The sequence below is a fragment of the Periplaneta americana genome, chromosome 3 (genome assembly GCF_040183065.1).
Source record: "Periplaneta americana isolate PAMFEO1 chromosome 3, P.americana_PAMFEO1_priV1, whole genome shotgun sequence".
In the NCBI taxonomy this organism is placed as follows: Eukaryota; Metazoa; Arthropoda; class Insecta; order Blattodea; family Blattidae; genus Periplaneta; species Periplaneta americana.
The window spans coordinates 25324777-25351487 of record NC_091119.1 but is presented as its reverse complement, the minus strand read 5'-3'; the positions used below and the strand labels follow the sequence as shown (position 1 = coordinate 25351487).

Here is a 26711-nt window from a genome sequence, read left to right as displayed (position 1 = left end):
AATTTATTATTATTGCAGAAAATAAAGAAAACGTTCAGTCACAAATGTTACAAGATTTGTGAACTCACTTCACGCCTTTATTAACAAAAATGTAAAACTCAGGTCTCTGCCTCAAGCAAAAAGAGATTCATTCTCATATTGTCCATGCGAATGCTATGCAAATCTCGTGGCATCCAATTAGTTCACAAAAACATACTCGGTAAATATTTTATAGCTGTTTCTTTCAAGTAACGGATGTTACACAGATTTTGTCACGGTCTCTGCCTTAAGCAAAAAGAGATTCATTCTCATATTGTCCATGTGAAAGCTATGCAAATCTCATGGCATCCAATTAGTTCACAAAAACATACTCGGTAAATATTTTATAGCTGTTTCTTTCAAGTAACGAATGTTACACAGATTTTGTCACGGTCTCTGCCTTAAGCAAAAAGAGATTCATTCTCATATTGTCCATGTGAAAGCTATGCAAATCTCATGGCATCCAATTAGTTCACAAAAACATACTCGGTGAATATTTTATAGCTGTTTCTTTCAAGTAACGGATGTTACACAGATTTTGTCACGGTCTCTGCCTTAAGCAAAAAGAGATTCATTCTCATATTGTCCATGTGAAAGCTATGCAAATCTCATGGCATCTAATTCGTTCACAAAAACATACTCGGTAAATATTTTATAGCTGTTTCTTTCAAGTAACGGATGTTACACAGATTTTGTCACGGTCTCTGCCTTAAGCAAAAACAGATTCATTCTCATATTGTCCATGTGAAAGCTATGCAAATCTCATGGAATCCAATTAGTTCACAAAAACATACTCGGTAAATATTTTATAGCTGTTTATTTCAAGTAACGGATGTTACACAGATTTTGTCACGTTCTCTGCCTTAAGCAAAAAGAGATTCATTCTCATATTGTCCATGTGAAAGCTATGCAAATCTCATGGCATCCAATTAGTTCACAAAAACATACTCGGTGAATATTTTATAGCTGTTACTTTCAAGTAACGGATGTTACACAGATTTTGTCACGGTCTCTGCCTTAAGCAAAAAGAGATTCATTCTCATATTGTTCATGCGAAAGCTATGCAAATCTCGTGGCATCCAATTAGTTCACAAAAACATACTCGGTGAATATTTTATAGTTGTTTCTTCCACGTCACGGATGTTACGCAGATTTTGTCACGGATGTTACAGATGAGTTAATGTCCTTAATTTTTACAATTTAAAAACAACTGACATTTTTTTAAGTGAAAATATTCACTTAGAACTGTAAGATTAATTTTGTTATTAACCCAAACTACTGAAAAAAAGTATTTTCAGTCCTTAATCAGTTGAATTACTGAAAGAGTCAATTAATATCCAACATTCTCAATTAAGAAAGTCATATCTGATTGGAAACCAATATTGATACTGGTGTGAGACAAGGCTGTGGACTTTCACCCCTTTTCTTAATCGTTTAAATGAATTTCACAATCAAAGTATTCAGGAAAATCAGACATGGCTATATACCGATCAAATATGGTACTTTAAATTTGGACATACTGATGGTTGTGGCTGACGTAGTATTACTTGCTACATCAGAAGATGATTTACCACGCTCATTATTTCATCTAGCATCAATTGCAGGAAAATATTCTATGAAAATCTCCTCCGAGGAAACTAAGTTTATGGCCTTTTGCGGGAGAGATCGATACCCAGCAAAATCTGCTTAAACAACACGATTTTAGAAGAAGTAGGGGAGAGTTGGGTAGTATCGGACATCGGGTAATATCGGACAGTAGTTTCTTTCATCTTCCACCAGATGATAGTACCTGAATGACATGGGTACGTTTCTGTGATGTCGCATACAGAAACGTAACCATGTCATTCAGGTACTACAATCTTTTGGTAGATGAAAGAAACGCACTGTCCGATATTACCCGATGTCCGATACTACCCAACTCTCCCCTAAATGATTTTAAGTATTGTGCTATAATCTCGCTTTTTTGGAACAACTAGACATATCAAAATATTTATAATTTCAACAGATGTTTGGGTATAATTAAACTATCTTCAAACCATCTTAAGTACAGAAACATACACGCATAAAATTATATAATACACTGGCAAGACCTGTCCTTATCTACAGCAGTGAAACATGACCTGCTGAAGTCGATGAGAGAAGAATAACAGTTAGTGAAATACGCTTCATGCGACGAACTGCAGGTTTCAACAAGTGGGATCGGTGAGGAAATGAAGATACAGGCGAACTGAAAAATCTGAAAGTGACACCAGTCTTGAAGTACATCCAAGATTACTAGAAAAATCGACAGGGCCATCTTAATGAGATGCCTAGAACACAGATAGCTAAAGCTATCATTCAATATCACCTACATGGTAAAAGATCTTTGGGTCGTCCATGGAAGAGATGGCTTGTGAACATTAGTGTTTCGTTCAGACAGTAATAGTTCTTCAAGGACTAATACGTGGAAGGATGATGATGATGATGTATCTGCAGATACAGTCTTTCATTCCTAAAGACCAAAATTTGATACCGTAGAAGTGGGTACAGTCAATCAGTGGGTGTAAAATCGATCATTTGCGATTTTTATTGAAAATTATATATTTTCTCAGTTACTTCTTAAAATTTTGTTATGCTGACTTCATTGCCTTACATTGTAAGCGAGAGGGACAACAAAAAGCCTGCGAATGCCAACAATGGGAACACTGTGTAATTACCGTTGAAGTGATAATTGTTATTTTCAACTTTTTCTCTTAAATGAAAACAAAGTCTTACAAACTCTAAATTATAGTCAGCAGTGAAAGGAGGCAGGAAGTATACGTAAGTATTTTTCGTTGAGATTGTATCCTGAAATAATAGTTTTGCAGTTCGTAAATGTTGGTATTAAAACTTATTATTTTAAGAAAACTTGTACCTTTGTAGGGTTAAGTCGATCATGCCATCGACCTACTCTAAGCAGATAGGACCAGCAGGAAGAATAAATTGTTCACCGAAATACCTCCAACTAACACTTATAAACAGAAAAGTATCATAGTATAGCTTATATTGATGGGGTAGTGGGGAAAGAGGAAGACGAAATTATGGTGAATTTCATGCGTAAGAAAGCACTGCCAAAGGAACATATTTTGTACACCCCTCTGTACCTGACTATGGAAACAACGTAGTTTCTAAAGTGACATGAGGAGGGGAAGATTTCAAATAACATCTGATATAAACCTAAGCAATGTTGAATTGCATTTTAGATTATAATTGAAGGGTGGTATTTCAATGTAAATTTTGAATTCTTAAATCTTTGTTTGTTAGTATGTGAAGTATTAAAATGTGTTTTTATGTTTTATAAGTTGGCAATCATAGTCACGATTGTACAATGCAGACCTATAGGGCTAATTGTATCGAATAATATGATCACAGTAACAAAAGATACACTATATAATGCTATAGGCATATATTGAAGATTATTATTGTTTTTATACCACTTATAACAAATAAAATATATGTAATACACTTAATTTGTTTTTTAAAAACATAAACAGTGATCGACTTTACTTCGCAATATTTTAAAATCTATCTTAAACTAAAAATTCAATGGTGATCGACTTTACCCTATTTAAGCAGGCAACTTCGATCAAAAGTCTCATAAAAAACAGTTTTTTTTTTTCATGCAAATCTAGTCTTTCAGGTAAAGCTCCCTGTAAAGCAGATTTTAATAATTTCAAGGGAAAAATTGTTCCGGGGCCGGGTATCGATCCCGGGACCTCTGGTTGAACGTACCAGGGAAATTATTCAAGTCTGCTTTACAGGGAGCTTTACCTGAAAGACTAGATATGCATAATATATACGTCACTATGTACGTTAACAGAAAACCACAACTCCAAGTCACACAGAGATTGTGTGCACTCGATGTGGGTCTCTGGTGTTTCGTCAGCCCACGCGAGTTGTGTGGATATAAAGGGAAAGGTTGAGACGGTGTCGGGTGGAGTTCCCGGGTAGCTCAGTGGGTGGAGCGCTGGTACGTTCAACCAGAGGTCCCGGGATCGATACCCGGCCCCGGAACAATTTTTCCCTTGAAATTATTCAGTTTTTTTTATCGATTGTAACTCAATTCTTGTAACGTGTCTTCATAAGTGAAGGATATGACGACAAAATGCTATTTTCTGAGGAACTTCGCTCCATTGCATAACCTCAATATCTTTAAAAAATTGCAAAATTTTGATCGACTTTACCCTCTTCTACGGTACTATCCAGAAAGCAGTCTGTTCTTTCTTCAATACTCTAGTTTTGTTACCACAGTATTACATCTTCAAAATTTAAACCTGCATTAAAATGAGAAGGCTTCTGACACGGCGCCTCATTCAGTTTTATTATTTATATCTTCTAGCTAGAGTGATTACGAAATTTCACTGGAAACAACAATAATAATAGAAGACTTATGACTTATTAAGCAATTACATGAGAAAGCACTGCGCTAGTTGGAATCGATCTACAGAGCTAATGGATAAATAAAGCCTTGACAACTGGCGGGATTCTTCTCTGTGATGTGCGGAATTGTATGTTCGAATGTGCAGAGATGGGGAAGAAGAAGAGTGCAAAATAATTATGATTTCAGACTTTCGTGATGCTCAACCTGATGCGAGAGTTTTAGTTTTGCAACGTTTTCGATCTATTTATTTACTCAATAGTCAACAGACTATCTGTTGGATCCGTTAGCAAGAAGTGTTCTGCAGAACCTGGCATCCTTTTCTTTCTTTCCGTCTCTGATGGCTGAACCGATATGAAGAGTCTAAAGAACAAGGGGCATGGGTATGTTCTTCAAAATATGAGTTAAACAAGAGAGTGAAGCTAATGTTGCCATTTATTCAGTGCACAATAGTAGGCCTATGTTGCGATACAAGCGTGGTAAGTGCATTATAACAGAATTGTTACTGCCAAATGGACCTAACGGCATACCATGAGCACATGATCAAAAACCTCACTTACTTACTTACTGGCTTTTAAGGAACCCGGAGGTTCATTGCCGCCCTCACATAAGCCCGCCATCGGTCCCTATCCTGAGCCAGATTAATCCATTCTCTATCATCATATCCCACGTCCCTCAAATCCATTTTAATATTATCTTCCCATCTACGTCTCGGCCTCCCTAAAGGTCTTTTTCCCTCCGGCCTCCCAACTAACACTCTATATGCATTTCTGGATTCGCCCATACGTGCTACATGCCCTGCCCAACTCAAACGTCTGGATTTAATGTTCCTAATTATGTCAGGTGAAGAATACAATGCGTGCAGTTCTGTGTTGTGTAACTTTCTCCATTCTCCTGTAACTTCATCCCTCTTAGCTCCAAATATTTTCCTAAGCACCTTATTCTCAAACACCCTTAACCTATGTTCCTCTCTCAAAGTGAGAGTCCAAGATTCACAACCATAAAGAACAACCGGTAATATAATTGTTTTATAAATTCTAACTTTCAGGTTTTTTGACAGCAGACTGGATGATAAAAGCTTCTCAACCGAATAATAACAGGCATTTCCCATATTTATTCTTTGATCAAAAATCTCGCTACTTTAAATTCTTAAGTTAGCTCAAAGTTCCTACAAAATTGAAAATTGAATACACAAAAGAACCCAATCCTTAAAAATAGATACCGATGATGATAATGATGATGTTGAATATGATGATGATAGTGATAAGAATAATGATGAATATAAATAATTAGTAGTATATACACAGAGTGAACCGTAAGTAATATTATTAATTTCAGGGTGTTATTCTTTGAGATATTTCAAAACAAAAAAGTTTAATACAATTTTGCTCGTTTTTGCTTTCTTATCGAGATAATTGTTTTATATCAAATAGCCTATTTCATTGATCAAATTCCAGCAGAATTAATATAAGAGGATGGAAGCGTATTATCTAGCGAAATTTATAAACTTGTACTTGCAATTTGGGAAAAGGAAATTTTACCAGAACAATGGAAGGAGTCCATAATCGTACCCATTTTTAAGAAGGGGGACAAGACTAACTGTAGTAACTTTCGAGGAATATCACTTTTGTTGACGTCGTACAAAATTTTGTCTAATATCCTTTTGAGAAGATTAACTCCGTACGTAGATGAAATTATTGGGAATCAGCAGTATGGTTTCAGGCGTAATAGATCGACTATTGATCAGATTTTTTGTATTCGACAGATATTGGAGAAAATATGGGAGTATAAGGGTACAGTACATAAGTTATTCATAGATTTCAAAAAGGCGTATGACTCGGTTAAGAGAGAAGTTTTATATAATATTCTTATTGAATTTGGTATTCCCAAGAAACTAGTTCGATTAATTAAATTGTATCTTCGTGAAACTTACAGCAGAGTCCGTATAGACCAGTTTCTATCTGATGCTTTTCCAATTCACTGCGGGCTAAAGCAGGGAGATGCACTATCACCTTTACTTTTTAACTTCGCTCTAGAATATGCCATTAGGAAAGTTCAGGATAATACACAGGGTTTGGAATTAAACGGGTTACATCAGCTTCTTGCCTATGCGGATGACGTGCTAGGAGAAAATCCATAAACGATTAGGGAAAACACGGGAATTCTAGTTGAAGCAAGTAAAGCGATAGGGTTGGAAGTAAATTCCGAAAAGACTAACTATATGATTATGTCTCGTGATCAGAATATTGTACGAAATGGAAATATAAAAATTGGAGATTTATTTTTCGAAGAGGTGGAGAAATTCAAATATCTTGGAGCAACAGTAACAAATATAAATGACACTCGGGAGGAAATTAAACGCAGAATAAATATGGGAAATGCGTGTTATTATTCGGTTGAGAAACTTTTGTCATCCAGTCTGCTGTCAAAAAATCTGAAACAGTTATATTACCGGTTGTTCTGTATGGTTGTGAAACTTGGACTCTCACTTCAAGAGAGGAACAGAGATTAAGGGTGTTTGAGAATAAGATCCTTAGGAAAATATTTGGGGCTAAGAGGGATGAAGTTACAGGAGAATGGAGAAATTTACACAGCGCAGAACTGCACGCATTGTATTCTTCACCTGACATAATTAGGAACATAAAATCCTAACGTTTGAGATGGGCAGGACATGTAGCACGTATGGGCGAATCCAGAAATGCATATAGAGTGTTAGTTGGGAGGCAGGAGGGAAAAAGACCTTTGGGGAGGCCGAGACGTAGGTGGGAAGATAATATTAAAATGGATTTGAGGGAGGTGGGTTATGATGGTAGAGACTGGATTAATCTTGCTCAGGATAGGGAATGGCGGGCTTATGTGAGGGGGGCAATGAACCTCCGGGTTCCTTAAAAGCCAGTAAGTAAGTAAGTAAGTATGTAAGTATAAAATTAGTAGTATATATAGAGAGTGAAGCATAAGTAATATTAATAATATCAGGGTGTTATTCTTTGAGATATTTCAAAACAAAAAAGTTTAATACAATTTTGCTCGTTTTTGCTTTCTTTTCGAGATAATTGTTTTATATCAAATATTATATAGCGTATTTTGTGAAAGCCATTGATTTAATTTCCAATATGCTCAGTCAATTTAAAAGAGCAGTGCATTATGATAATAAGTGATTGAAAGAATTTTAATTATGTCCTCTGAATGTGCAGAAATTTGATCCGAACAAATCTTCTTCTTCTTCTTCTTCTTCAGTCCCTTCTGCTGCTAAGCGTGGGGTTCGCCTCTCTCCGTCCATTTCATCCATTTTCCCGGTCTCTACACATTCTCTTCATCTCTACCATTGTTTTTCCTTTCTGTTGGCCTATGTATTCTTTCTATTGTATCCTCCCATTTAATCCTTGGTCTTCCTCTTCTCTTTCTTCCTTGCACTCTCATTTCCATCACCTGTTTAACCTTCCTTTCCTCTCCCATACGATATACATGCCCAAACCATTTCAACTGCCTTTCATTAATCATCTCTTAATGCTTTTTTCATTTTAACTTCTTCTCTTATCCTGTCATTCCTTATCCTATCTCTTCTGGTCTTTCCTACAGTTAATATTGTAAAATTCCTTTGCAGAACGAAAAGTTACATTTGTTCGGATCAAATTTCTGCACATTTAAAGGGCAAGAATAAAATTATTTCAATAATTTTGTTATCATAATACACTGCTCTCTTAAATTGATTGCGCATATTGAGAATTCAATCAATGGTTTTCTCAAAATATATAAAACAATTTTTATCTACAAAATCAAGCAAAAACGAGCAAAATTGTATTTTTTTTTTTGTTTGAGATATCTAGAAGATTACCCCCCTGAAATTAATAACATTACTTACAGTTCACCTGTATATATCGATGTATTTTCTTAAGAAATCGTCGTGAATTTAGTCTATACAGATATTAGAGTACTGTTTTATATCTTACATTATCTAATATAGTCAAGAGTATTGATTTTGCAGTTGTTCGTATGATATTCTGCGTTGTCATAATATGATTTTATAACAAGACTCCCATTTTTAGTCCGCTTGGAGTCAGATAAATTCGAACTAAGATCTCAGTAACAACAACCATAACATAACACTATTTTCTAACTAAAATGTCAATAAAATGATTACCAAATGACAGGAATGGAAAAAATACCCCACATACACGGATAGAAAAAAGAAAGAAATATAGAGAAAGAGTCTATAGAGACAATTGAGAAGACAGATTTTGTAAGAAACAATTAACTATCCCGTAGCTGAAGAATAATAAAGCAAGACCGAAATGCACATAGAAAGATGACGTAGAAAAACACAAATATAACGGAAGATTATTGAAGGAAAGAGAATTGCAAAAGAAACAAATATCTACGTGTATAACAGAAAGAACGAATAAGAAAGACAGTTAAATACACATAGAGGGATAACATTTTAAAAAATTTTGGAAGAAACAAATGTCTATGTCAGAAGAGAAGTATAAGAGAGGAGGCCCAAATGCTCTTGGAGGTATAGAATGGAGAAGAATATGAATGTGAAGAATCTGAAGAAAGGCAGCATATTGGAACACAGAGCATTTTAGAATAAACAAACTTCTATACCAGTAGTGAATTATAAGACAGGAACCACAAATTAGATTGGAGGGGTAGCATAAGATAGTAATATGCGTTACAAGAGCGGTATGTTGAAGTTTTCATGTTCGAGGAAAAGTTTGAAAAAGCGAAACGTAGTTGAGCTTTTTTAATTTCCGAGAATTGAAAGAAAACATACCGCTCGTGTATCGTCCATTATTTTGTGCGAAGATCGTTTATTACATATATGAAAGAGGAATTTCTAATTAGTTGCAATAAAATCTCCATCTTGGTTTCTGTTCAATGACGGAAAATTTGCAAAACAAAAATATCTATCTTCAACATTGTTGCTTTAAAATGTTTTCTGTGTTTACTATACTCCAGCAGGCCGTGATATATGTCTGTCTTTTTTTTCCCCCCAGTCTATGATGAGTCTGGAATCTTGTTGATTTTTTCACGGCTTCCTTAATGTTACTTGCATCACGAATGCAGTAACTTTAGTGGAGTTGTAGAGTTTACTTAATTTTTGCAAATATTTAAAAACAATAATTAACAGTGCAATTTAGGTGAAATTGCAGTGGTAAGTTTCCAATTTATAATTATTACTATATTGAACGTCTCTAAAAATAATATGTTAAAAGCCTAAAGCAGTAAAATCAATATGTCTCTTAAGCGGTAAGAAGAGGGAAATTGTTATGTGTGTTAGGTTGGGAATACTGAATGTGGAATTTTAGACTTTCCGTGGATTGGTTTTGTACGGAAACCAAGCAAATACGCACGATCTCGCACAAAAGAATTTTAAGATGAAGCAACTGAAAAAAGACGAATGGAATGTAGAGATTTTGAAAGAAACAAATGAAGGATACAGGAAAAGAACGAGTTCAGTCCACTTTAGCGAAATGTTCAGGAGACCAGTTTAAAGCCTGTCTTTATCATAGTCTGTACTTTCCATTCTGTGCAAAATGTAAAATCTACTATAGCACTTAGACTGTTCACAATATCACAGTGTTTCATTAATGGGATTAAACTACATGGAATCCTACTGGACACAACATGCATAACTCATTGTTAAAGGAAAGTGGACAAACCTGGTTCCTTTCCTGTATCCTTCAAATGTATGTACCGGAAGGGAAATACAATCATGGAAGCCCGAATAGGTTTGGAGGAATACCGTAGGAAAGAATATGAAGATGAAGAATCTGAAATAAGGCGACTAGAACATAGAGACTTTTGGAGCAATATCTGTGCCAGAAATAATATAGGGGCCTAATAAATTTGGGTCAAATGCACGTGGGGAATGGAGTGGATAGAACATGAAGATTAAGAATCTGAAGGAAAGCTGCTGGAAGGGAGGGAAATATAAGGGGAGTGAAATGCAAATGTAGTGGAGATAATATAAAGAAGAAAAATTTGAAGGAAAAAAAGAGCCACGGAGAATTTTGGAAGAAATATTTATATCAGAAGGGAAATATAGGAAAATGTCAACTGAATATGAAGAGATGAAGTTAAGAGAATATGAAGATGGAATCTGAAAAAAGAAGACTGGGCCATACAGAATTTTGAAACAAATATCAATCCTTATATATCAGAAGGGAAATGTAGGAAGATGTTAACTGCATATGGGGAGATAAAGTAAAGAGAATATGGAGATGGAATATGAAGAAAGAAAACTGGACCATACAAAATTATGGAAGCAGTATCTATACATCAGAAGGTAAATATAGGAAAATGTTAACTGCATATGGAGAGATGGAGTAAAGAGAATATGAAGATGAAGAATCTGAAGGAAGAAGACTGAACCATACAGAATTTTTCAAGAAATATATATATCCATATAAATCAGAAGGGAAATGTAGGAAAATATTAACTGCATATGGAGAGATAAAGTAACGAGAATATGAAGATGGAATTTGAAGAAAGAAAACTGGATCATACAGAATTTTGGAAGAACTATATATGCATATATATATGAAGGGAAATGTAGGAAAATGTTAACTGCATATGGAGAGATAGAGTAAAGAGAATATGAAGATGGAATTTGAAGAAAGAAGACTGGACCATACAGAATTTTGAAAGAAATATCTATCCATATACATCAGAAGGGAAATGTAGGAAAATGTTAACTGAATATGGAGAGATAAAGTAAACAGAATATGATGATGGAATCTGAAGAAAGAAGACTGGACCATAAAGAATTTTGAAAAAAAATCTATCAATATATATCAAAGGGAAATGTGAAGATGGAATTTGAAGAAAGAAGACTGGACCATACAGAATTTTGAAAAAAAAATCTATACATATATATCAAAGGGAAATGTAGGAAAATGTTAACTGCATGTGGAGAGATAAGGTAAAGAGAATATGAAGATGGAATTTGAAGAAAGAAGACTGGACCATACAGAATTTTGAAAAAAAAAATCTATACATATATATCAAAGGGAAATGTAGGAAAATGTTAACTGCATGTGGAGAGATAAGGTAAAGAGAATATGAAGATGGAATTTGAAGAAAGAAGACTGGACCATACAGAATTTTGAAAAAAATATCTATCCATATATATATATATATATATATATATATATATATATATATATATATATCAGAAGGGAAATGTAGGAAAATGTAAACTGAATATGAAGAGATGAAGTAAAGAGAATATGAAGATGGAACATGAAAAAGGAAGACTGGACCATACAGAATTTTGGAAGAAATATATATACATATATATCAGAAGGGAAATGTAGGAAAATGTAAACTGAATATGAAGAGATAAAGTAAAGAGAATCTGAAGATGGAATTTGAAAAAAAGAAGACTGGACCATACAGAATTTTGGAACAAATATATATCCATATAATATATTAGAAGGGAAATGTAGGAAAATGTTAACTGCATATGGAGAGATAAAGTAAAGAGAATATGAAGATGGAATCTGAAGAAAGAAGACTGGACCATACAGAATTTTGAAAAAAAAAAATATCTATCGCACATATATCAAAGGGAAATGTGAAGATGGAATTTGAAGAAGGAAGACTGGACCATACAGAATTTTGAAAAAAAAAAATATCTATCCATATATATCAATGGGAAATGTAGGGAAATGTTAACTGCATGTGGAGAGATAAAGTAAAGAGAATATGAAGATGGAATTTGAAGAAAGAAGACTGGACCATACAGAATTTTGAAAAAAATATCTATCCATACATATCAGAAGGGAAATATAGGAAAATGTTAATTGCATGTGGAGAGATAAAGTAAAGAGAATATGAAGATAGAATTTGAAGAATGAAGACTGGACCATACAGAATGTTGGAAGAAATATATATCAGACGGGAAATGTAGGAAAATGTAAATTTAATATTAAGAGATAAAGTAAAGAGAATATGAAGATGGAATTTGAAAAAAGAAGACTGGACCATACAGAATTTTGGAAGAAATATATATCCATATATATCAGACGGCAAATGTAGGAAAATGTAAACTGAATATGAAGAGATAAAGTAAAGAGAATATGAAGATGGAATTTGAAAAAAGAAGACTGGACCATACAGAATTTTGGAAGAAATATATACCGTATCCATATATATCAGAAGGGAAATGTAGGAAAATGTCAACTGCATATAGAGAGATGGAGTAAAGAGAATATGAAGATGGAATTTGAAGAAAGAAGACTGGACCATAAAGAATTTTGAAACAACTATCTATCCATATATATCAGAAGGGAAATGTAGGAAAATGTTAACTGCTCATACGGAGAGATAAAGTAAAGAGAATATGAAGATGGAATATGAAGAATGAAGACTGGACCATACAAAATTTTGGAAGCAGTGTCTGTACATCAGAAGGTAAATATAGGAAAATGTTAACTACATATGGAGAGATGGAGTAAAGAGAATATGAAGATGAAGGATCGGAAGGAAGAAGACTGGACCATACAGAAATTTTTAAGAAATATTTATATAACAAAACAGAAATAAGTTTTAGGAAAATGTGAGCTGTATATGTAGAGTTGCAGTAAAGGGAAAATGAAAATGAAGAATCTGAAGAAAGAAGACTGGACCATACAGAATTTCGGAAGAAATGTCTATCCATATATATCAAAAGGGAAATGTATGAAAATGTTAACTGCATATGGAGAGATGGAGTAAAGAGAATATGAAGATGAAGAATCTGAAGGAAGAAAACTGGACCATACAGAATTTTTAAGAACTATTTATATAACAAAACAGAAATAAATTATAGGAAAATGTGAGCTGTATATGTAGAGTTGCAGTAAAGAGAAAATGAAAATGAAGAATCTGAAGAAAGTAACTGGACCATACAGAATTTTGGAAGAAATGTCTATCCATATATATCAAAAGGGAAATGTATGAAAATGTTAACTGCATATGGGGAGATGGACCGAAAATATGAAGATGAAGAATCTGAAGAAAGAAAACTGGACCATACCGAATTTTGGAAGAAATGTCTATCCATATATATCAAAAGGGAAATGTATGAAAATGTTAACTGCATATGGGGAGATGGACCGAGAATATGAAGATGAAGAATCTGAAGAAAGAAGACTAGACCATATAGAATTTTTGAAGAAATATCTATCCATATATATAAAAAAGGAAATATATGAAAATGTTAACTGCATATGGGGAGATGGGCCGAGAATATTATGAAGATGAAGAATCTGAAGAAGGAAGACTGGACCATACAGAATTTTGTAAGAAATATCTATCCATATATATCAAAAGGGAAATGTATGAAAATTTTAACTGCATATGGCGCGATGAACATAGAATATGCAGATGAAGAATCTGAAGGAAGAAGACTGGACAATACAGAATTTTGGAAGAAATATATATCCATATATATATATATATATATATATATATATATATATATATATATATATATATATATATATCAGACGGGAAATGTAGGAAAATGTAAATTGAATATTAAGAGATAAAGTAAAGAGAATATGAAGATAGAATTTGAAAAAAGAAGACTGGACCATACAGAATTTTGGAAGAAATATCTATCCATATATATCAAAAGGGGGAATGTATGAAAAGTTTAACTGCATATGGAGCGATTGACATAGAATATGCAGATGAAGAATCTGAAGGAAGAAGACTGGACCATACAGAATTTTGGAAGAAATATCTATCCATATATTTATCAAAAGGGAAATGTAGGAAAATGTTAACTGCATGTGGAGAGATAAAGTGAAAAGAATATGAAGATGGAATTTGAAGAAAGAAGACTGGACCATACAGAATTTTGGAAGAAATATGTATATCCATATATATCAAAAGGGAAATGCAGGAAAATGTTAACTGCTTATGGAGAGATGGACAGAGAATATGAAGATGAAGAATCTGAAGGAAGAAGACTGGACCATACAAAATTTTGGAAGAAAAAAAAAATAAAAGTAATATAAGAGAGATAGGTGAAATGTACGTGAGAAGATGTAGTGGACGAAATTTGAAGATAAACGATACGAAGTAACACGCCTGGAACAGATGTCTGTATCGGAAGGAATATATGTCTAGAAAGTTAGGTGAAATTAACATGAAATGATGCAATGGAGGGAATCTGATATAAGACGACTGGAACACTGAGAATTTTGGAAGAAATATCTATAACACAAAGGAAATATAAGGAAAATAGATTAACTGCATATGGAGAGATGGAATAGAGAGAATTTGAAGATAAAGGATTTGAAGTAAGACGCAGAGAATACAAAGAATTTTTGAATGAATATATCTATATAATAGACAAATAGAAGTAAGGTAAGTTAAATACACATGGTGGATGGAGTAGAGAATTTAGCGATGAAGAATCCGAATGCAGACTAGGATATAAAGGATTTTTGAAAAAATGCTTGTAGGAAGGTAAATATAAGAACAGTAACTCAAATTCACATAGGTGATGCGGTAAATACAAAGAATCTGAAGGGAAAATAACCAGAACATAAAGAATTTTGGAAGAAATATCTATGATGGATGTAATTACCTAGGTATAAGAATGGTAGGTCAAATGCATGTAGGGAGAGAGAATTTGAAGATGAAGAATCTGGAGGACGAATGAGACAAGGACTTTTGGAAAAAATATCTATAGGGACGTAAATACTTAGGTATAAGAATGGTAGGTCAAATGCATATAGGGAGAGAGAATTTGAGGATGAAGAATCTGGAGGAGGACGAATGGGACAAAGAATTTTGAAAGAAATGTCTTCGAGGGACGTAAATACCTAGGTATAAGAATGGTAAGTCAAATGCATATAGGGAGAGAGAATTTGAAGATGAAGAATCTGAAGGAGGACGAATGGGACAAAGAATTTTTGAAGAAATATCTATAGGGACGTAAATACCTAGGTATAAGAATGGTAGGTCAAAAGCATATAGGGAGAGAGAATTTGAAGATGAAGAATCTGAAGGAGGACGAATGGGACAAAGAATTTTGGAAGAAATGTCTACGAGGGACGTAAATACCTAGGTATAAGAATGGTAGGTCAAATGCATATAGGGAGAGAGAATTTGAAGACGAAGAATCTGAAGGAGGCGAATGGGACAAATAATTTTGGAAGAAATGTCTACGAGGGACGTAAATACCTAGATATAAGAATGGCAGGTCAAATGCATATAGGGAGAGAGAATTTGAAGATGAAGAATCTGGAGGAGGCCTAATGGGACAAAGAATTTTGGAAGAAATGTCTACGAGGGACGTAAATACCTAGGTATAAGAATGGTAGGTCAAATGCATATAGGGAGAGAGAATTTGAAGATGAATAATTTGAAGGAGGACGAATGGGACGAGGAATTTTGGAAGAAATATCTATAGGGACGTAAACACCTAGGTATAAGAATGGTAGGTCAAATGCGTATAGGGAAAAGAGAATTTGAAAATGAAGAATCTGAAGGAGGACGAATGGGACAAGGAATTTTGGAAGAAATATCTATAGGGTCGCAAATACCTAGGTATAAGAATAATAGGTCAAATGAACATAGGGGATACAGTAGAGGGAATTTGAATATGAAGAATCTGTAGGGGGATGAATGAGACAAAGAATTTTGGAAGAAATATCTATGTACGAGTATAAATATAAGAAAGGTAGGTCAAATGTACATAGGGAATGCTGTAGAGAGAATTTGAAGTAAGAATCTGAAGTAAGGAGACCGGAACATAAAGAATTTTGGAAGAAATACCTGTGTAGGAATGTAAATATAATAAATGTAGGTAAAATACACACGAAGGAATGGAGTGGTGGTTATTTGAAAATAATTAATCTGAAGGAAGGAGTCTGGAACATAAAGAATTTTGGAAGAAATATCTATGCAGGAATATAAATAGGTAAAATGTACATAGGAGATGCAGTATAGAGAATTTGAAGACGAGAACCTGAAAGAAGAAGACTAAAACATAGAGAAGTTTGAGAGAAATATCTATGCCGAAAGGAAAATATAAGAAAGATAGGTAAAATGCACATGGAGGAATGGAGTGACGATATTTTGAAAACAAATTATCTGAAGGAAGACGACTGGGACATAGATAGTTCTGAAATAAATATTTGCAATATATAGGAAGTGAAATATAAGAACTATACATTAAATACACAAGGAAGGATGGAATAGAGAATATATGAACATGCAGAATCTGAAGAATAAGAAATGAAGCTGTTTTGGAAAAGAGTGGGTGAAGAAAGAATGATGCTGAAACTGATCAGGAAGAGAAAGAGGAATTGGTTGGGTCACTGGTTGAGAAAAAACTGTCTGCTGAAGGATGCACTGGAAGGAATGGTGAACGGGAGAAGAGTTCGTGGCAGAAGAAGTAATCAAATGATAGACGATATTAATATATATGGATCATATGCGGAGACTAAGAAGAAGGTAGAAAATAGGAAAGACATGAGAATGCCGGATTTGCAGTGAAAGACTTGCCATTGGGCAGAACACTTTGAATGAATGAATAATTTGCTTTATATAAAACATAAGTACACTTTGTCATGAAGCAAGCGGAAGAGGCAGAGTTTCTACTCGTAGTTATAACTCCAGAAGACCCGGTTTGGATTTCCTACCCGGAAGTGGAAATTCACTTTTCTTGCATTACAGTCCAGTTTACGTACTTTGCCTTGTTCTTGTCTTGTCTTCTTTTAGTCCTCGTACTACCATGTGGTTGTATGAGGCCCGAAGAGCACATTCAAAGTCGTGTATCTTTTATCTTTTGTTTTCTTATTTAACATTTGTAAATAAATTGACTTTGTTCCTTTGAGTGTTAACTATCTAGCAATGTTTCACTTTTTATTTCTTTAATTTTTTTCTCTCGCTGTTATTTATACTCCCTTTAACATCTGTAGTCATATCGCGAGTTAATCTTTTGGGTGAAATCCGAAGGCCTGTGTACTATTGTTGAGACTGGTTCTATTGTTGTGAACTAGATGGCGTCTGTAGGTGTATTACTGATTTGCTATGAATATGATTTCAGTTATGAATGAGGCCGGTGATATTCAGGGATGTTGTGGCCCGAATTTCCTGGCATTTGCCTTACGGTTAAGGGAAAACCCTGAAAAAACCTCAACCAGGAAATTCAACCCGACCGGGAATCGAACCCGTAAGAGACCAGCATGCTGACCCCTACACCACAGAAGTGGTCTTTATTTTATTTTTAACATATGAATTAATTCTTATTTTACTGAGTGCGATTGGAGTATCAAATGACACCACATAAAATTGGCGCAACAATGAATACCTATTTTATAAAAACACAGAATCGTAGTCCTGATAAACTGTCTCCTATAAGGGATGTGTTTGAGACATGGGTAAACAAACATATTAGGTGATGCATATGTGTCATATGAGAACGTTAGAATTTAGGAACAACTGATGACTTTCTGAGACAGATGTCCCTTCCGACATTACATACCCCCAAAACTTGGCAAATATGGTATAAATTTATGGGCTGCATGTGACAGCATTACTTACTACTTCACAAATGTACAGATACGGAATTTAAAAATGGGCCTTGTCTTTGTAGCAGTCCTGCTGTATGTAGGCAAAAAGTTTCGCAAGACTGTCCACAAGTAGCATATATTTAGGCGCTCTTATTTACTGCACATTCGCAATGCGTTGTAGCATATCTGGAACTTAGTAAAATTAAGTGGCTCAAATATTGTTTCTAGGTCTGTACAAGTGTATAAAGGAAGAAATGAGAAGAGACCTAGAGAAGTAAACCAGGGAATAGTAAAATTGGTGGCTCAAATATTGTTTCTAGGTCTGTACAAGTGTATAAAGGAAGAAATGAGAAGAGACCTAGAGAAGTAAACCAGGGAATAGTAAAATTAAGTGGCTCAAAAATTGTTTCTAGGTCTGTACAAGTGTACAAAGGAAGAAATGAGAAGAGACCTAGAGAAGTAAACCAGGGAATAGTAACATTAAGTGGCTCAAATATTGTTTCTAGGTCTGTACAAGTGTATAAAATAAGAAATGAGAAGAGACCTAGAGAAGTAAACCAGGGAATAGTAAAATTAAGTGGCTCAAAAATTGTTTCTAGGTCTGTACAAGTGTACAAAGGAAGAAATGAGAAAAGACCTAGAGAAGTAAATCACGGAATAGTAAAATTGGTGGCTCAAATATTGTTTCTAGGTCTGTACAAGTGTATAAAATAAGAAATGAGAAGAGACCTAGAGAAGTAAACCAGGGAATAGTAAAATTAAGTGGCTCAAAAATTGTTTCTAGGTCTGTACAAGTGTACAAAGGAAGAAATGAGAAAAGACCTAGAGAATTAAATCAGGGAATAGTAAAATTGGTGGCTCAAATATTGTTTCTAGGTCTGTACAAGTGTATGAAAGAAGAAATGAGAAGAGACCTAGAGAAGTAAACCAGGGAATAGTAAAATTAAGTGGCTCAAATATTGTTTCTAGGTCTGCACAAGTGTATAAAGGAAGAAATGAGAAGAGACCTAGAGAAGTAAACCAGGGAATAGTAAAATTAAGTGGCCCAAATATTGTTTCTAGGTCTGTACAAGTGTACAAAGGAAGAAATGAGAAAAGACCTAGAGAAGTAAATCAGGGAATAGTAAAATTGGTGGCTCAAATATTGTTTCTAGGTCTGTACAAGTGTATGAAAGAAGAAATGAGAAGAGACCTAGAGAAGTAAACCAGGGAATAGTAAAATTAAGTGGCTCAAATATTGTTTCTAGGTCTGCACAAGTGTATAAAGGAAGAAATGAGAAGAGACCTAGAGAAGTAAACCAGGGAATAGTAAAATTGGTGGCTCAAATATTGTTTCTAGGTCTGTACAAGTGTACAAAGGAAGAAATGAGAAAAGACCTAGAGAAGTAAATCAGGGAATAGTAAAATTGGTGGCTCAAATATTGTTTCTAGGTCTGTACAAGTATATAAAGGAAATGAGAAGAGACCTAGAGAAGTAAACCAGGGAGAAAGAGCATTTTTGGATATGATCTAAAATTTAGAAGGAAATGGAAGTAAGATCACAACTGATTAATTTCTTTACAAGTTTTAACTTAGCAAGGGAGATTGAAACCAGTTGATCCTACTTGGAACATGACGAAAAAATTAGTCCAGGACTACCAGCAGATTTATTTCTCTTGAAAAAGGGAAGAACTTCTCCTTACTCTCTCTCTCTCTCTCTCTCTCGCTCTTTGCATTCCTCCAAGAATAAACTACTATAGTTTGTTATTGTCAAAAAAAAAAACAGGGTAAGGTGGTAACATTACTGAGTGTCATACAGTTTAAAGAAGAGGCAGAAAATAGTGAAGTAGTAACAAGTATCATAATATTAGACTACAATGCTACGAAGTCAAGTGTATAGACTATGGACAAATTTGTCAGAAGTTACACCACAAAAAGGATGACCAGATGATGACGTATTTTCTACAATATATTAGATAACAGTGCACTCAATTCTTTAATAATTTGGATGCACATCAATTCTGAACGAAAGCAGAACAGTAATTACAGTAAGAGATTTTCTCCTGGAGTTGGAAATATCTCTAACATAGAAAAATAGAAGTCGATAGAATAAAGTTCCAGTTATTATTGTTTAGTCAACTGTCCGAAGACAGACCTGAACTTCAGAAGTGACACCAAGAAGATATCACTTATGAGGCAACTAGGCCAGGAGATAATGGAGTAGGGTGGCCCATTTCCTTTCCCCCTCCATTGCATACAACGCCGACTAGCTACATATTACACTAGTCAGACTTCAGATGCATACAAACAATTGTTCTTCCTCTGACACATTTCGTCAAGTGAGATGTACTGCCTGATAACAGATGTACATATCAGCCAGAACCTTAATCAGAGGGATAAGTTCCAAGAGCTCTTAATATTATTAAAATACCATAAGAATACTGAGTTTGGTTAATATAATGATGTGTGTAAATGTACCAGTACATCTATATAACCATATTAATAAATTTAGTTCTTAAAATAAATTTTTATCTTACTTAATTTACTAGCGATCACCAATGGCCTCAGTGGCATCCAGAATAACAGAATAATTCTGGTAGTAGGAGGGTTAAGCGATAGATTCATAACTAGGGATTACCGATATCTTTTTTTTTTTATCTATCCTGAAGATTGGAGACAAAAGAAGCCAAATAGTTAAATGCTTGAAGGTATGGATTGTAACATTATTTTCATGTTTATATTTATGTGATTGAAATATAACTTGCATCGACCAGTCGCAATTCTCATTTTTGAATTGTAATATTTATGTCTCTACCCAAGCAGAACTAGTTTCTACTTCTGGTAGAGAAGGGGATATCTTCCCTATCTATCGGATATGAATTAGACATGCATTCTTTGTACGATTCTTGTTCTGTGTAAATTCGCATGTCCAAAAAGTCCTGCCCCTTAAAATGCCTCTTGTTACTGCATAAGTTTTATAGACGTAGAATATTCCAAAGATCAGAATTAATGAGTAAAGAAAAAGACGATTCTCGTATAAAAACTGCATACATTGCAGATATGTTGTGTACAGGCACAAATATGCAGTGTTAAGTTGTCTATCTGGAAAATACCGAATACTTTGATTTACTGAATAACACTAAATAAATTATAATTAATTCCAGTATCGTCTTCACGTATAAATAGGTCACCAAGTGTGTCTGGATACGTATTTGGATTGTACAGCTATGTCATTTGTCTAAGTTGGAGGACAGTCTGAGTCGAAGACGTGGTAATTTTAGCGTAAGATTATTAGATAGGAATAACATTTTTTTTTGTTAATAAATACACATATTGGATCAAAACCTAGTGTAATCACTAAGGAAATAAGTTTTAATTCCCTTCCTAAATTATGCGTTGACGCCATTTTTCTAAGATGGCGGAAAGGCTGAGTATTAGGTTATACACATTATTCTTGATTATTATATGTTTAAATTTAAATCATATGTAATATAATGTTTTAATACAATACATGTGGGTACTGTATGCCAATATGCATTAAAAGATTCGTTCTTCTATAATTATTGTTCGATTATACACTGTTTCAATAAAACTACAACTTAACCATAAAATTCGGGCTTCAAATCTAAAACAACTAAACAATTACAACACACCAATTAAAATCTCCCTTTCCTTAATTTAAGAATTGTTAGAGTAATTTTTTTATTCTCTGTAACTATAAAAAAATGGTAATTTAAAGTGCAGTAATAAATCCTACATTTGGTTTAGAAGAGAAATTGAACTCGAATGTTAAATTTAGCATGCACTATAACATTAAAATGTTAACAGATAAAATGTTCTTAAGGTAATTTCAGTATTTTATTTGTAAACGCGGATTTTCTAATCATATCTCAATTCTGAATTTGTTTCGAAAAGGCAATTACTTCACCGGACAATGCGGGAAATCCTATCTCTTTCAATTTTTAAAAGACTGTTATAAATTCAACTATAGTTTCAACGTGAAAATCTTAGTTTCTCTCAAAACAAGTTCTTCAAGACGAAAGCTGGATAAATTAAAAAATTTGAATATAATGTGATAAACATGAGAAAATTTTAATGCAGTTTCTTCTTCATCGTATTATTCAACACTGCAAATGAAGTATAAAATTTGACATGTACCTTAAATAGAGATGTATCCGCCCACTTAACTACCCACCTACCTTCCCACCTATCTGCCTACATAAATTGATACAAATATCAATTACTGAACTTAAACCAATAAGCCTGTCTCCTCCTACAAAATGTAATCTATATTTTGCAATTTATTCTAAGCCGTTTATTCCATATCCACACTGTCTGTGGGTAATGTTATCTCATTAACTGTGAATAATTAAATATAGCCACATAGGCATACTTTTATATTGGTAGTACTGTATATACAACAATTTAAAATAAGAAAGTATTTCCACATTATACAAGCACTTTATGATTTTATATAAGAATCCAGAGACTGGATTCTACCATGACAAAATAAACGAAGTCAACATTGAATGTTTTTAATATCTAGGTCGTTCGAGTAATCGATACGGAGGTGTTCTATTGCACATCCAATTGGAGTTGGGCGTAAACGTGTCCTGATGTTAATCAATTTGTTGCACTTGCGCCAGTTCATTGCAATGATTTACGTCCCGTGACGTAAAATTTAATATAGATTTCAACGCACTTAAATTATACGTTATATTGAAAAGTATAACTTAAAAAAAAAAAGTAATCGATTTTATAAGCGAATAAGTTACTCTTGCTTTGTTACTTCTCGAATAGATGTCACTAGGAGAAAAAAGAGAAGATAGCTATCCAATATTGATAAGATCTGAACATTGAAATTGATCAACGTTTCTGTTTGGAAATAGTCGTGAAACCTAACCAAAAAATTCGGTAATATATAAGCACCATTAGAGAGAATCTTTATGTTCTTTAAAGACTATGTAGAGCTCTATACATGCAGAATATGTCGGTGTAAAACAATAGAATAACATTCAATGCCATTATCACCTTCAATTGTCAGAGGATGCACGCCATGTTGGCTGTTATAAAAATAAATAAGAATAATATAAGGGAAGGACTGAAATAGGAATAAGAAGACGGAAGAAACGATAGAATTGAATAGAATCATAGAGTATTACTTAATTTATATTAATATAAATTACGAATGCATATTGGTTTGGTAATACATGCTGTGTAGACACAGATGTAGGGGAAGTTTTAAATTCAACACGGCCCTCTCTTTAATTTGGGTTAGGAGCTGCAGGTTGGGGTATTTTAAGGGTCGTTTCTTACATATCCGTTTGTGTTTTCCCGAGAGAAATTTTACAGAGTATTAGTCATAGTGACGATTATCGACTGTGCAAAGGAAATTGCCTACTGTCGTATACATTTGTAAATGATCGTAGGATTTTTCAGAGCTTTTCCGAGGAGGAACAGCAAGCATTGCATGTTGTGTGCACATGCATGGTGACCTAGATATCGGCGGACTAGACACTGGCACTCACCTCATGATTTCATGTTCGCGTTCTTCTTCTTGTTTCTGTCGCATCATCACAGACTCGATGATGCGTCTTTCCTCAGCCGTGAGGTGAGACAGATCCGGTAAATCCGCCATCGTGGTGTAACTGTAGAGGATGAATGCGACGAGTCGAAGAAGGAGAAGTGCAAGGATGTCCAGCAGCACGGAGGCTATCTCTGTATCCTGGGGGCGTCGCACGACCTCGCGTTCACTATTCCGGCTTGTGATAACACTGGAGACTCGGCCACTTGCGAGGTGGAATTGTTCCACCATTGCTGCGATGCGAATCTGTTACACATAACCACCCGTCGGCCACCATTTTGTTTCTATCCGAAGCTCTTTTTTTTTCCTGCTCTCTCGCTCTCGGTCTCGCACTTTCTCGCTCCCTGTGAAATCTGCCCGATACGATACCCGAAATGTCTCTGATATGAACGTGCTATTACATCACGTCTGCAGACTCGGATCCTCTTCAAAACCGCGCACTCACACAAAAACAAAAATAAAATATCAATCACACAAGGGAGACATTAAAATAAAAATCAAAGAGTTATTGTTCTTCTATGGCATCTTGGAACGAAGACTAAAACCGCAGGCGACGCTACGTAGGGTTTTTGTCCGACGGGACGATCTCCAGTCGCGGCGCGGAGGTGTGGAGCCCTGCAGTGGTGATGTAACGATCTCGCATTATCGGATCCGGCGGTGCCTCACGCCTGCCAGGCCCGGCGCCGTACCCCATCCTCGCGATGCCAGCCGCCCGGGTATCTGCCTCACATCTCCGGTGGGCTCCTCACTACGGTTCATTTGCAGTCACACCGATGTCAGTGCACTCGCGGAAGAGACGAAGAAAAACCGCATCACAACCCTCTTCTTTTCTTGGGGTCGAGAGAGTGGGGAGGGACACCGAATCGGGGTCGAGGGAGGGTTCAACATAGGAAACAGTTCCTCGGATGTCTCGACGGTCGTGGTCGTCGTCGTCGTCGTCGTTCCGTGTCGGCGCCCGCTGGACAACTCCGGCGCTATGTGTACAACATGACTTGCTTTCACTGGTCACTCGCAAAGAAAGTAGTCCGGGCTCCACGCAGCTATCCGAAACGCACGACGCACCTTGATGGAGGTGCGATTCCTTCAGCTCATCACCGTCCTCTCCCTTTTTCGCCCTCCTCGCCAGAATTACTCATTCATACAGACGTTAATATATAATAGGATGCGTTAAATCTAAACCAATGGCGTGTAGACTGCCAATGACGTCACGGCACTATATACACACATACATCGGGTATTGATCCAATATGTTGGTGGCGCTCCGATCGCTTCGGAACGGTGCTGAATGAAGTCAAGAAAAGGGCGCCGGAACACTAGCAGCGGGGCGCTGGGCGCATGCGCCGGCCCACAATGTGTTGCGTGGGGACGTTTCTTCTCCCGGCATGCTGTACGCATAATGCGAGCGTGGGTGGCTTCTGGCGGCACTGTCATACAGACACCGGGTCCATGATCTACCTTGATAAATCAAACACCTCCGTCTTTTATCTTCCATTTCTATGAAATAGGAAAATGCTCTGGACGTCTTTTGTTAGTATACAAGTCATTATCTGTTTTCAAGCATAACCTGGACGACGATCACTTGGGTTTTGGAATTGGAAGTGACGGCAGCGCTCGGCGATTCCCTGAACTAGTGCTGAATAGCGATTGTGGAGTCCACGCCAAAGGGCGTAACCCACATGTGTTATTGGCGCTCGGCAGAAATAGCCTGCAACGTCCATTCATCATAAGCCATGCACCTTTAAAAAAAAAAAAAAAACAAATTCTATTTTAAAATGCACGCTGTCATTAATTTTTGTACCTACATCTTAAAAATGAACTAAATCTCTTACAATATCTTTACACACAACTTGACGAAAACTGGATTATGAACTCGGCCAAGACTATTATTATTATTATTATTATTATTATTATTATTATTATTATTATTATTATTATTATTGTCGACATCTGTGGAATAACGGCTAGCTCGTCTGGCCGCGGAACCTGGTGGCCCGGGTTCGATTCCCTGTCGGGGCAAGTTACCTGGTTGAGATTGTCCCGCGCCGTGGCGTCGCGGTCTAAGGCATCCCGCCTAGGACTCGCGTTACGGAATGCGCGCTGGTTCGAGTCCTCATGGGGGAAGAAATTTTCTCATGAAATTTCGGCCAGTGTATGGGACCGGTGCCCACCCAGCATCGTGTTGCACTTGGGGAGCTACGATAGGTAGCGAAATCCGGTTGCGAATACCAGCTATAACGGCTGGGAGGATCATCGTGCTAACCACACGATACCTCCATTCTGGTTGGATGATCGTCCACCTCTGCTTCGGCATGTAGGCGTGAGGCCAGCAGCCGGCTGGTCGGTCTAGGCCCTTCACGGGCTGTAGCGCCACGGATTATTATTATTACTATTATTATTATTATTATTATTATCATCATCATGAGCCACCGCATGGCTCAGTAGGTTAAGGCACTTGCCTGCCGGTCTGAAGTTGCGCTCCGGCACGGGTTCGATCCCCGCTTGGGCTGATTACCTGGTTGAGTTTTTCCGAGGTTTTCCCCAACCGTAAGGTGAATTCCAGGTAATCTATGGCGAAACATCGGCCTCATCTCGCCAAATACCATCTCGCTATCATCAATCTCATTGACGCTACATAACCTCGTAGCTGATGCAGCGTCCTTAAATAACCAACTAAAAAAATCAGCATCAGGGTCATCGACTTCACATGCTTCGATATGGCTCATCAGTAGGTGAACAAGTGTTCGATATTCAGCGAGATAAGAGAAGGCATTTTATTTGATACGAACTGGACATTTTTCTCTTATTGTTTCAAGCAAAGATTTTCAATCATGATAACCAGAGCCTTGATCACGCAATTAACGTATTTATTACTCCCTAAGAGAAGCGAATAGAAGTATTTCAAATGTGGATATGGAGAAGAATAGAGCGTATGAAATGGGCAGACAAAATAAGAAATGAAGCTGTGCTAGAAAGAGTGGGTGAAAAAATAATGATGCTGAAGCTGATCAGGATGAGATGAAGGAATTGATTGAGTCACTGACTGAGAATAAGCTACCTGCTCAAGGATGCATTAGAAGGAATGGAGAACGGGAGAAGAGTCCGGTTTCAAAAGCCAGGTATCTGTTATTTTGGTTTCTCGCTGTTTTTCAAGTCTCTCCAGATAAATAAGAAAATACTTTTGCAAAGGTTCACACCCCAATTCTTTTCATTATCA

The 26711-nt window shown here is 35.7% G+C and overlaps 1 protein-coding gene across 17 annotated transcripts in view; it reads right to left on the bottom strand.

Moving 5' to 3' along the window:
- Window positions 1-24649, bottom strand: part of Rim (Rab3 interacting molecule) — a 513404-nt gene extending 488755 nt beyond the window's left edge. For all 17 annotated transcript variants that reach the window (XM_069820175.1, XM_069820163.1, XM_069820168.1 and 14 more), the window contains exon 1: window positions 23442-24649. In XM_069820175.1, the coding sequence (XP_069676276.1) occupies window positions 23442-23728 (287 nt within the window). In that variant the 5' untranslated portion in view covers window positions 23729-24649. The remainder of the gene's footprint in view (window positions 1-23441) is intronic.
- Window positions 24650-26711: the final 2062 nt, after the last annotated feature.